A 13,406-nucleotide genomic window follows, 5' to 3' on the forward strand; every position below is an offset into this window, starting at 1 on the left:
CAAGCCACTCCTCCCCTTTAAATGCCATGCCTTGAAGCTGAAATTGGTAGGACCCTCTTAGATTCTCATAGAAGAAGAGAATTTCAAGCATACAAAGGGCACTTGGTGTTGAAGAATAAGGAGCACTAGAAGAGGTTCCCAAGAACTGAAGTTAGGACATGGAATAAAAGAGTTACAAGAATATGGCATACAATGCCCTTGTAGAGACTAAATTTGGTTTTAAGGAAGGCTATTAAGAATGAACTTCGAGCACAGGAAAGGTTGCATACATGTAGACTTGTTCTGCTATTGTATCTACTTTGTAAAAGGGAAGAAGAGTCTCTTTAACACTTGCCATGGGAATGTCATGAAGCTAGGGGTTTGGGGAAGCAACTCAACAATTGGATAGAAATTGGGACTTCCATGCTAAAGTTGGAGCATAGACAATTTTATTCCACGATGCTAATCAACTAAATGTAGACTCTATGAAAATCTAGAATGTCATACTTGAGCCATTACCATCATATTCATTTGGAAGTTTAGGAATGCCATAGTTTTTGGTAGACTAGCTAGGTTTTCCTCTCTTAACACTAGCTTGTAAGGAGCCTGAGATTTTGGAAGCCGTAGAAAAAGATTTCTTATTTAAAGTTGTCTATACGTTTTTGAAGAAATGCAGCAAAGCCAATTAACTATGTAAATTCCCCCACATTAGTGAGCTCATGTAAATATTACGTTATCAATACAAATGTGCATTTTAAAAAATACATATACACAAAGAGGAAAGAGGCTGATTTTGGGTGGATATTGCTAGACTCCTAGTTGGATCTAAAATGAGATGGAGGGAATAATCCGATAGCAACTTTAAAAGGGCGTTAAAGGCAGATGTAAATGAAAATTTGTGGTTCCTGTCGCTTTATATCCTATTATGATACATGTGACATGATCATGTCAAGGGAAGGGTTGCAACTTGCTACTTATAGAAGCCTATTTCTCCTAGGGGAAGTCTCTGCGCTGCTCCCTTGGCCAGGCTCCGAGCACCTTGCATGCCTTCTCTTGAGTACAGCTCTGGAGTGTGACAACATGATCAACTGGGATGATTTTGATGCGATCCGAGCTCCAGTCATTTCCAATTCTGGAGAGGGTATGGACGATGGAGCTCATGGTGGGCCTGTCGTCCTTGTCGGCTTGCAGGCAGCCGAAGGCCACCTCCAGCACCCCTTGCACCATGCGCTCCACGTCAGCGTTCAGGTGGCTACAGAGGCGAGGGTCCACCAGATCCCGCCACGCGCCGGAGGTGATCTTGGCCAGCGCCAGGCTGGACAGGTTGATCTCGCCTCTGCTCCGAGACATGTCCACCGCCAGCTTGGCGGAGACCAGCTCTACCAGCACCACGCCGAAACTGTACACGTCACTCTTGTCTGTGAGGCGGTAGCACTCGTGGTAGTCCGGATCCAGGTAGCCCGGCGTGCCCTGCGGGACGGTCGACACGTGGGACGCCAGCGGAGGCGCCAGCCTCGACAGGCCGAAATCCGCCAGCTTCGCATGGAAACCCTCGTCCAGCAGGATGTTAGCGGTCTTCACATCCCGATGGAAGATGTCGCAGCTGTGGAGGTAATCCAGCGCCTCTGCCGTCTCCACCGCTATATTTAGCCGCGTCCCCCATGGCAACCCTTCCTTCGACACATCGTGCAAGTGATCCGCCACTGTCCCTTCAGTGGCGTACTCGAACACTAGCAGCAGATCCCTGTCGTCCTCGCAGCAGAACCCGTACAGTTTCACCAGACTTGGATGGTCCAAGCGAGACAGGATCCTTACCTCGTTGTAGAATTGCTCCATCCTTCTGAAATTGTCGTGGTAAAGCCTCTTAATAGCGGCCTTGCGCCCGTCCCTGAGCACGCCTACGTATACAGCTCCGAAGCCTCCATCGCCGACCATCCTGTCATCGGAGAAGGAGTTCGTGGCGTGCAGGAGCTCTGCGTACGGGAATTCCTCGGTTGAAGCGGGGCCAAATTTGGCGGAGAGGGACAGCGACCGTTGTGACCAGAACCTGGTGACAGGCGCTGATATTGTTGATCCATCTACGGCCCGAATTTCGCCTCCGATGGACTTAAGTACACCCTCTCCTGTACTGTCACCATCGATTCTAGTGAAAAATCTATTGCGTTTCACGACAGTATAGCATCCGATGATCAGGCCTACTGCCAAAATGATGGCCACAATCGAGAGAGCTACATAGAGAGCGGCCTTTTTGGAGGGGTTGCACAGGAACCCTTTGCAACGATGAATGTCAGCTACAAGAAGCCACAAGAGCGAATTCATCAGTCGTCGGAAAGCTTTGCAACCAACTATATCCAAGTTATAAGGAAATGTTATATCGATTACCTTGGCCGCAATTAACTCTTATTGGTGACGATGAATTATCGACGGGGCACATGCAGGCGAAATTAACAGCGTTATCAGAATTACTAACTGTATACCCGCATGATCCGTTCCTCTGCTTACACTCGGCACAATTGGCTGCCGACTTAAGATTGCTCCATTGAAGCTGTAGAAGGGTTGGATCCCACCCCTGTGAAATAGAGGCCGAGTCATTCACCATCATAAAGGATCTGAAGCTATTGCACTGGTACATTTCTATGATCGCCGACCAGAAGCTTTCGTCGGCGGCCTGAGCTGATTCTATTTGGTATTGCCAGCACAGCTTTGGCCGAAGGACTGCAGGTGTCTCAAGATTGCAATCGCTAGAACTCAGGAATTTCTTGCAAGCCTCGGAGTGGAATTCCAATCTTGGAGATGTGTTTGCGGCCGCGGTGCAATCAAAGAGGAGGTAGAGCATGTTGCGAGAGGGAGAGAGGGAGGCGCCGACGTCCATGCTGGAGGCGAAGGCGCGTTTGGTGAGGTTGAGGGGGGCGTAGTAGAAGAGCAAGAGACTGGCGTCGTCCGCGTCGGCAGGCAAACCCTCGCACCAGCTGTACTTCTTGAGAAGGGGCTCCATTTTGTCTGCCTCTGTGCTGCCGTCGGCCAAGTTGAGAGTGACTTGACCATTTGTGCCATCATGAATATCGCTGGAGATGTTTTCGACAGCATAGTCGATTGTCTCACCGTCGGCCTGCAAGGTCCAGCGAGGGGCGCTACTGTTATTGTCGCAGCCATATAGAGAGAAGCCCTCGCTTTCTCTGCAGCCTGGCAAAGCGCCGAAAGGGTAAAGATTAACGTTCCGGAGTTTGCCACACGAGGATGGGCAGACCTGTACGCTGTCTTCAGTCGCATCACCTGAACTGATCAACAGAAAGACGGCGGCTATGGAGGTGAGGATGAGCGTCATGAAGGCGTGAAGCTGCAGCTTCATCCTTGATTGCATTAGCGCTGGAGCAGCTTCCGCATCAGCCATTGCTTAATACTATCCGTGGTAAACTTCAACACAGCAGTCCTTTCCGCGTTCAATCATGGAAAATTACTAACGCGCTTTAAGGACATGCTTGACTTCTAGATGACGTGCATGACTGTCGCAAGTTGCTAGAAATTAGAATCAACAACGACAACAAAGGAAAGAGTGAAGGAGAAAGAAGATGACATGGTCCAATTTACTGCGGACCGGTCCGTTTGCCAATATTTCAAGAGCATTTGCCAATATTTCAAGAGCCTAAAGAGGGCCTTGACGGGAGTGTTGCTTCAAAACAGGGAAGCTACCTTGACTTGAGAGTACATAATAACAGCATAATATTATTCAGCCTTCTTCTTGATGTCAGCAGTATGGCTGCCACATCCACAGTGGAAAATGCTTCATATTGTCTTCATGCTGCTTGAGAATTATCTTTCTCAAAGATCAGATTTAACTTTAAACCTTTTTTATATATTTTAATACAACTTTAAAGCTTCCATCAAAAAAAAAAGAGAGGGCCTTGACTGATTTCCATACTTTAGTAAGGCTCTTTTCAGACCCCTTGCCAATATTTGAAGAGTCTAAAGAGGGGCCTTGATTGATTTTGACACTCTATTAAGGCTGGTTTCAGACCCATCCACTGGGGTGAGCTGCCTCCCTAAGATGAATTTCTAATGTACTCTCACACTTCGTGGTGGACAATAGTTCAGGAGCCAACTATAGCATAACTAAGGAAAAGGATTTTTTTTGGGAGGAGATTTCACATTTTGCAATTCTTTTGAGATTTGAATATATGAGCATGTAGGGGAATCAAGAGGAATTAAAGGACTCCAAAAATGAATTTTTTATTTCTAAAATATTTATTGAAATTCAAAAAATACAAATTTGGAAGATAGTGGTACACTCGAGAGCTAGTAAGGTAACACTTTTTAGCAAATCAATGAGTGCCACAAAAGCAAGATTCTCAGCATATTCCCTTTTTTGTCACATTACTAGCCCTACGGTGTTAGCGTTTTGACACCCATTTCACAATTGGCTCCCTTATGCTAGTTATTATAAGTTGTAAATAGTCTTATAACTATCATTAAGGTGGTGGATTTATAGTGAAGTGGATGGAGAGATTGGGAATAAGCCATGTGATGTTCCTCATGTAGACCTTCAAGCAAACATAAAATGGCCACAACTTCTCTCAAAGAAATAGTTGCCACAGGATCCATAGGAAATGCCTGATGCAGAATCAAAGATGATGTCATTCCTTGTCAGCCATGTATGTCATAAAGCCTGCCAATGGTAAATTTGAAAAATGATCTAAGCCCCATGCCTTGAGGATTTTTTTTGGCAAGTAAAATGTGGCTAATTATATTACTCAGAAGGCTGATTACAATGAAGTGTGCGTGCTCAACAGACTAGTTGGAGCTGATGCAAATCTTAAGTCCATCATGTATACAAGCCTCTCAAGGTGGTCTGGGGGGGTGGGGACAAGAAGCCAGGGAGGGGGGGGGGGGGAGTGGTGTATCGCCATCTAGGGCTGCCCTCCTGCATCGTGAAGAATAGGTCATGGCCGCCCCAAGTGAGCAGAAAGTGAAAACGTTTCTTGCACCACATGTGGCGGGGTTCAAGCATCACATTTGCAACATTAAAATTGTCCATTTGAATGGCAAACAAGTTTTAATATCCATCCACTTTTCGCAATGACATTCTCCTTTTGCCATGCATAATAGACACTCCTGTGTGAAGCACATGTCTAGATGTGTCTGAACTTGCCCTCATCAGCTCTTTGGAAAAAGCATTCTGTGTATTTGGTGTGATCCAAGGTTTAAATCCATCCCAATGAAATTTTCGACTCTTTGGATACCTAGGCACTAGAGCAAAGTTGGTCACATTTTGCTTGTGGACACTTCTTTGTTTTCTCCTTATGCACGACATTTCAATTGAATACCACTATGGCAAAAGTAGTCTTGATGGATCTAAAACGGCCTAAGCCAAATACCTCACACGTTTGCCCAAGTTTTTAACACTAGAAATTTTGGATATATGCAATGTCTAACTTCCTTTGTATAAGGGTGTATTTATTTTTTTATTCAAAAAATAAAATAAGTATTTTGTCTTAATATGAAAAACAAAGACTTTATATTAACAAAGTAATGTAAAATGCAAGGGTTTGCCCAAACAAGAGTATGAGCTAGTAGACCAAAGGTGACATGAAATGACTAGAGGAAAAAGATTCTCATTTATATTGTAAATTTGTTTTTTAAATTCTAACATTTTTCTATTGTACGAAAATGTAATAACTTAATCATTACATTTAAGCCAATCCTAGGTGGTGAGTAAGGTGCCCTTCCCAAGTCTCCCAAATACTTTTGTTATGAAACTTTAGAACATTTATAGTGGGCTCAAGACAAACTATATATGGATCACTTGTCCTCTTAGCTTGCTAGGGACCCATGGTCCTTTTCCCAAGTTATACTTTAGTTGAACTAAATTGGCTCGCAACAAGCCTAAAAGTAGGCTAGTTAATAATCAACTAGCTAGGGTAATTTTTCAAAGGACCACCTTGTCACCATACCATTGCAATAGCATATGCCCTAATGGGAAATGCTAACAAATACATCACCCAACTTACTTTTGCTAGAGCACATTCGATGTTCCTTGCATATGATTCTCAATTGTTCTTCTCATTGCTTATCCATTAAAGTTTGTTTAATCACGAAAGCAATTTCTCTTTATTGACAATGACCTTTGTGTTGAGCCCATGCTCCATGAAAATTCTCCTTTGAGATGTAAGTTTGAGTGAGGATATGGGCATCAATAATATTATTAGGTATTTGGGAACTAAATATAATAGTAAAAACTAAAATGTGAATACCAAGCAACATACTACCATGAAATGAAATTTTCAAAGAATTATGAATCATTATTACCTTGTACGTGTTTTGGAATGTGTATACTACTCAAATATGACATGTCCTTGAAGAAACCTTTATAGAGCTAAGCTTTTGGGTCATTTTTCTCACAAAGATTAACTCCAAAGAGTGGAAGAAAACAACACATTCTCTCTCTCTCTCTCTCTAGTGTGTGTATGAGACAAATAGAGAGAGTATGTATGTGTGCATGCATGCATGTACATGTGTATGTGCATGTGCACTAATGCATGCATGTCGAGAGAGTAGTAAAGATAGACAAATAGAGAGTCCTCACATGCATCTCCAATATAGAGGGAGTACTTTATTGCCACACATCAAGATTTTCTCATCAATATCTACAAGAAAACATAGTAAAAACTATAATGGATAAAGGATATTTCAACATTCAATTTTCACACTATATATTTAAAAAATGACATTGTCTCACTAAGCTCATTTGATATATTCATCAATGTGCATGTTAATATGTAGATCAACGTATGCAGTGGTAAGTGAGCACACATAATCCTACACTCACAACATTACAATCTTCAATAATATTAGTAAACCATTCTTTCCATGATTACAAAATATTTTTAATTTTAGCCCCCGAAACTTCATTTTTTGCTTATGGCCTTTGACTAAGTACAACAGTACTAAGTTGCTTGTTCAAAATCTCATTGCTTGACGTGCTTGTCAAACCAGCTTTTACATTGTGCCTTCTCGCATATCAATGCATGGGTGGCTAGAAGTCGAGTCTCCGATAAGCATTTTAGCTCAATTAGGTGCTCCATCCATGCTTCCTTTCCGTCCCATCTCTCTTGAAGAGCTATTCTCAAGCTAGGAACCAAGAACTCTACTAATAGAATTGCTTCAAATCCATAGGTCAACCTGAAAGGAGTCTATCCTACAAATATATTTTTAAAATATTATATTATATTATTAAAAATAAAATATATACTTGTTTAGAATGAGATTTATTATTAGAATAATAAGCAGAACTATTAACTCAACCTTGATTAAGGCAACCTTGACTTTCAATAATAGTAGCTCTTCTTGATTACACAATTGGGGTGTAACTTTCTTTCTTGTCTCTCATTTCACTATGTGATTGTTAGTCCACTTCACATTTGTCACTCAAAGCAAACCATTGATCAAAGGTTCCAAGCACTACACTTGGGATTGTTCATCAATGGGCTATTGTAACTGAGAAATATAAAGCAAAAAGACCAATACACAATGTAACGAGAGAAAAGTAAGAAAGCCACACCATAGCTATGTAGTCAAGGAGAGGTAGTATTATTCAAGTCAAGTGAAAAATAAGCATAAACTTAAAGTTTGTGTTACTTAAAGTTAATTATTCTACTATCTTTAATTTCTTTAATTAAATTCTAACTTAAATATATTTTAATTAATTAATTAATATTATATATTAATATAAACTCTAACAAGATAAATTAAGTATCTTTATTTGTTAAACATATTAGTCCCATAAAAGGCATGTAAGCTACATTTCATACTAAAATAGCTCATTACAATTTTTTTAAAAATTCATTGCTTATCATTACAATCCCTTACTTATACAAACTAGTTAATCATGATGATATATCGTATAAGCACCATTTTTATAGGGTGATATTCATCCCTTGGTTAGAGAGGCTAGTCAAACATGACGAATTCTTTGCCATTGTCATTACAATCCTTTGCTTATAGAGACTAATTAAATATGATAGATATGCCATACAACCCCCATTTTTATAGGAAAAATCTATTTCCTACAAAAGAATAGCCCAATGTTTTATTTCATATGAAAGAAACTCTTGTACAAAATTATATGTTGTACAGAAGATTTCCTTCACTAATCATCTTTAAAATGTAATATGATAATCAATGTATTTGCTAATGCATCCTTGTATTATATCCTATATTTTTGGGGGTCATTGCATAATTGTCTCATATTTTCTATACTATACCAATTCAATATTTGTATTAATGCAATGAAAAGCAATGAATGTTGACAAGACATGCCTTTAAGCCATCTCACAAAACATGGCTTGTGTGTTATCTAGAGTTCCTAGATTTTAGAAATCAAGCTCACTGTCAGTGTGTTTCATCTATGACCGACATCTATGACAGCTAGTGTGTACAGCTGTCCACATGTGACTACATTAAATAAGTCAGGTTAGTAGTCAGTTAGTGACCTGACTAGAGTTAGTCAGTCTAGTCTACATTTATACTAGGTCACTTTATCTTGTTGTGTGTGTGCTTTTCAGTATAGAGTGTGGAATATGAAGAAATGAGCTTGGGAGCCTGAAGGCTCATGGATATGGAGTTTTTCCCTTTCTCTTTCTCTACTCTTTGAACATGGTATCAGACCCTTACTTGGTGGACCTCCTGGAGCAAGAGGGAGTGAAGATGGTCTACAGTTGAAGACTTCTGTCATTTTTCTCAAACAGGCTGAATGCCATTGAAAGCTGAAGGTATGCACTGAGTGATTACATACTCTATGGGTCAAGTTGTAGGTTGTGACTTGTTCAGAGCCTTGTGGAGGCTGTATTGAGCACTAGTGTGTGCTCCATGAGCATCAAACTTAGCAAATAGAGCTGCTGGAGCAGAGGACAGATCTGCGTGAACTGCACCTGTTTCCTGCTCTCAGTTGTTGGGCTGCATCTCATCAAATGCTGGTGCATTTGGTCATCAAATGCTTGATTATGATAGGTATGAAGTGTTTTAAGATGGCAAGAGGCAAATGCTTGACCTTAAGCTCTGACATGAGCTGAAATCAGAGTGGGCAGATCTGGAAAAAAGGACAGCACTGCTATATACACAGTATACATGGTATATGCAACACATTGAAGAGCTTTGGAAACTCTCTGACAAGCCCAGAAGCACTCTTGGAGCATAAATATATGCTGGAGATCATATGTAATTGTTGTGATCCATTGCAAGCTGATTTTTGTAATTGAAATACTCAGATCTGGAGCATTTCAGACAGGCTGAAAACTATCATTTAATATGGATAGCAAGCATTAGTTCCTTACTGAAGCATAGTGTGATATTTGGTGACATCTATGAGATGTATGTACTGACATGTGTATGTCAGAATGTTTATGGGTTGAGAAAAGCATTAAGTGCTACTGAATGCTGAAATTTTTGGAGCTGAAGCAAATACAATCTTGTCTTGTTGGCTGAGTACAAATTGCAGAAGTAATGTATGACTTTGCTCATTAGAGACAGACAGTCTATGGTCACTACATAGTCATGCATTGATCTTGTCATACTGGAGAAAATGTATGATTTGGATTGAAGACACTTTGAAGTGGTTTGGAGCTTGTTATGCTGAATTCTGGTTGACTGCAACCTGCAACTGAACTTGTTGACACTTATATGTGCTGGTTATGCACTGTACTGTGCCTTTATGCTCATGTCTTGACTGCCAAATGTACTAGCAGCTACCTGGGAGATTTTGGAACATGTATGACATGATTACCACTCAGCTTTGAATTTGAAATTGCTGCTGGTTACTCACAGTTCACAGTTTTTAGACTGCATGTATGTACCCTGGCAGTGAGGTTACAGAAGCTTAAGCTAAAGCAAACACATAGCTTATGTATTGACAGTTATATCTACAGTTGAGACCACTTGTTGTGGGTTGTTTTGAGGTGTCAGTGGGCTGAAATACACTGGTTTTTTTTTGCAATTTAGTGTAGAAAACTGTCATAAACTGTTACGGACTGAACTTATTCAGTCATACTTATTGGACTGCAGGGAGTCAGGCACTTGATAGACAGTCTATTGCATCATGGCTAATGCACATGGGACTGAAAATATCACTCAGATAGTTGGAGAGAAGTTGGATAATAAGAACTTTACATTATGGAAATTCAGAATGAAAAACTTTCTGGTTGGCAGAGGTTATTGGGATCTATGTACAGGAGATGAAGTTGCTCCTGAGTTGCTTGCACACAATCCAACAAATGAACAGAAAAGAGCTTACAGGCCATGGAATGAAAGAGCATACAAGGTGCTGCATTGGTTTTCTTTATGTATATCTGATGCTATGGTAATTCAAATCACTGGATGTGAGACTCCGAAGGATGCTTGGGACATACTGATGAAAAATTATGGAACCATGACACATGCAAGGAAGATCCAGTTGAAACAGCAGTTCAACAACATGTCTAGGAATGGCAAGAGCATCCAGGCGTATACCACGGAGATTAAGACCATAGCTGATCAACTTGCCACTATTGGCTCAAGTGTATCAGAAGATGATATGATTGATGTTCTTTGAATGGCTTAGGCAAAGAGTACAAAGCTTTTGACACTTCCATTTCTGTCATAGAAGAGCCCCCTAGCTGGGAAGAGCTAGTTGCTTTGTTACTGCATGAGGAAGTCAAACTTGGTTTGAATACAGGTTCCAGTGCATCTCAAAGTAGAGACACTGTGTTATACTCTAGCCAGCGTGGTAGAGAATCTAGAGGTCGTGGTTCATTTCGAGGTCGTGGTGACACTCGTAATACTTATGGACAGTAGCAGCAGCAGCAGAGTAATTGGCATGGTGCAAATACACAAGTCCAGCATGGATCTGGTGGATTTAGAGGAAGGGGGAGATCACCCCGAGGTAGAGGTGGTGGATCTGGTTCATGGCAGTCGTCTGATCAGTCCAACAAGGACAAGGACTGCCATTATTGTGGCCGGTATGGGCATATTGCAAAGGATTGTTACAAGAAGCAGGGAGATATGAAGGCAAAGGGCAGACAGCATGGGCACTATGCATCTTCCAGTGGTGCTCATGATGAGCCAGTTGATAGACTCTTTACCATGCAACATGTATCTAAAAATGCATCGAGACATGATAGAGATGGCAAATGGTACATTGAATCTGGAGCGTCAAACCACATGACCCCGCATGGAGAGTGGTTTGATGAGATGGTTGCAGGTACACATTGTCATGTATGTACTGGGGATGACACCCAACATGACATTAAGCATAAAGGGATTGTTCCTCTTTTGATGCCCTGATGGCAAGAAGAAAGGCCTGCATGATGTATTACATGTCCCGACCATAACAAAGAATCTATTGTCTGTGGGTCAAATGGCAGAACAGAATTTGCAAGTGAGGTTCAACAAAGATGGGTGTTTCATTGAGGAGTATGGAAATGGCTGCAAGTTAATTGCCAAGGGCAGATGGGATGGCAGGACGTTTACATTGGATGCTACCATTCCGGGACTCAAGGCAGCCATGTTTGCACATGATGAGAGTGCCATTCGGGATGTAGAGATTTGGCACAAGCGGATTGGACATGTCAATGTACAAAAGCTGAAATCTATGCAGCAGAAAGAAGTAGTACTTGGATTACCCAAATTCAAGTATAATGATTTTGGTCATGTATGCCCTGCATGTCAGTTTGGGAAGCAGGCACGGTTTCCTTTCATGAGACATGTAAAAAACAGCACTAGGCCTTTACAGTTGGTGCACTCTAATGTCTGGGGTCCTTCACATAATGCTTCTTTTGGCGGTGCACGATATTATGTCTCATTTATTGATGATTTCAGCAGGTACACTTGGCTTTATATCTTGAAGCATAAGGATGATGTGTTTGATGCATTCAAAGACTTCAAGAAACATGCTGAAAATGAATTGGGCTGTTACATATCATGCTTGAGATCAGATGGAGGAGGTGAATATGTCTCAAACTACTTTGACAGGTATCTTGCTAAACATGGGATCAAAAGACAGCTCACGTGTAGTTATACACCGCAGCAAAACGGTGTTGCAGAGAGGAAAAACAGGGTTTTGATGGAGTCAGCTAGAGCTATGCTGAATTAAAAATGTCTGCCAAATGGTTATTGGGCTGAAGCAGTGGTGACTGCTGTATATGTGTTGAATCGAACCCCTACAGCAGGGATTCATGATGTTACTCCGTATGAACGGATGTATGGTCATAAACCTGATATTTCACACTTGAAGGTATTTGGCAGCATTGAATATGTGCATATACCGGATGAGAAGAGGAAGAAATTGGATCCTAAGGCAGTGAAAAGTGTGTTTATTGGATATGCAGAGATGTGGTATCTTCTGATGAGAAGAGGAAGAAATTGGATCCTAAGGCAGTGAAAAGTGTATCTTGCTAAACACTCATAAGCAGAGATGTGGTATTTGATGAGTTAGCATCTTGGTATGGGAATCCTGTTGCAGTGCCTACTGATGGCTCACCTAGTATGAGTCATGCTGAAAATACTCCTGCAGAGAGTACTTCCATGAGTGGTCAGACAGGTGATGTATCATCTACAGTGAGTCCTTGGACAGGACAATTACGGAGTCGCACTACTGCATCCACTGACACGGATATGTCAGTGAGGGGGAGAATAGATAAGGGAAAAGAAAAGGTTTTTGAAGATGTAACAGCTCTACTCACTGCAGGTTATGATTCATCTAGCAGTGATAGCTTAGACAGTGAATTGGGGATTCCTCTGTTATGACGCTAGGTGCTAGGCAGAGCCGTTATGTGCCGCCTCATGAGAGGCAAGCTCACAGTGAGCCACAGCTCAGGAGATCAGAGAGGGTCAGACGACCTGTTGACAGGTATACTTACACTGGATATTCAGCCCGTCATTATGCTTATATGACGAAAGTAACAGGTTTTAGAGAACCAAGTAAGTTTGATGAGGCAGTTGCAAATGAGAATTGGCGTGCTGCTATGGATGAGGAATATTCAGCTTTGGCTGAAAATGGTACATGGGATTTGGTACAGCTGCCTGAGGGAAAAATACCTATTGGATGCAAGTGGGTGTATAAGGTGAAATGTAAATCAGATGGATCATTGGAAAGATATAAGGCCAGGCTGGTTAAAAAGGGTATGCGCAGCAGTATGGTCTTGACTATGAGGAGACTTTCAGCCCTGTAGCAAAGATAGCTACAGTTAGAACTGTGATTGCTTTGGCAGCAGCTAAAGGCTGGAAATTATGGCAGATGGATGTAAAGAATGCATTTCTCAATGGAGAATTACAGGAAGAGGTTTACATGGAACAGCCTGAAGGCTATGTACATCTAGAATTTCCAGCACATGTATGTCGGCTGAAAAAGGTATTATATGGGCTGAAACAGGCACCTAGAGCATGGAATGCTCGCATCAGCA

General features: G+C 41.4%; 1 protein-coding gene across 1 annotated transcript; it reads right to left on the minus strand.

The window, feature by feature from the left end:
- Positions 1–659: 659 nt before the first annotated feature.
- Positions 660–3,589, minus strand: LOC148032410 (LEAF RUST 10 DISEASE-RESISTANCE LOCUS RECEPTOR-LIKE PROTEIN KINASE-like 1.3). Its single transcript, XM_087683061.1, has 2 exons — positions 2,362–3,589; positions 660–2,270 (listed from the first exon to the last, which is right to left on the minus strand). The coding sequence occupies exons 1-2, from the start codon at positions 3,368–3,370 to the stop codon at positions 973–975; spliced, it is 2,307 nt and encodes a 768-aa protein (XP_087539187.1). The 5' UTR covers positions 3,371–3,589; the 3' UTR covers positions 660–972.
- Between the last annotated feature and the right edge of the window lie 9,817 nt (positions 3,590–13,406).

The sequence above is a fragment of the Lygodium microphyllum genome, chromosome 8, assembly GCF_053477565.2.
Source record: "Lygodium microphyllum isolate KBCC chromosome 8, Lygodium_microphyllum_v1.1.10, whole genome shotgun sequence".
NCBI lineage: Eukaryota > Viridiplantae > Streptophyta > Polypodiopsida > Schizaeales > Lygodiaceae > Lygodium > Lygodium microphyllum.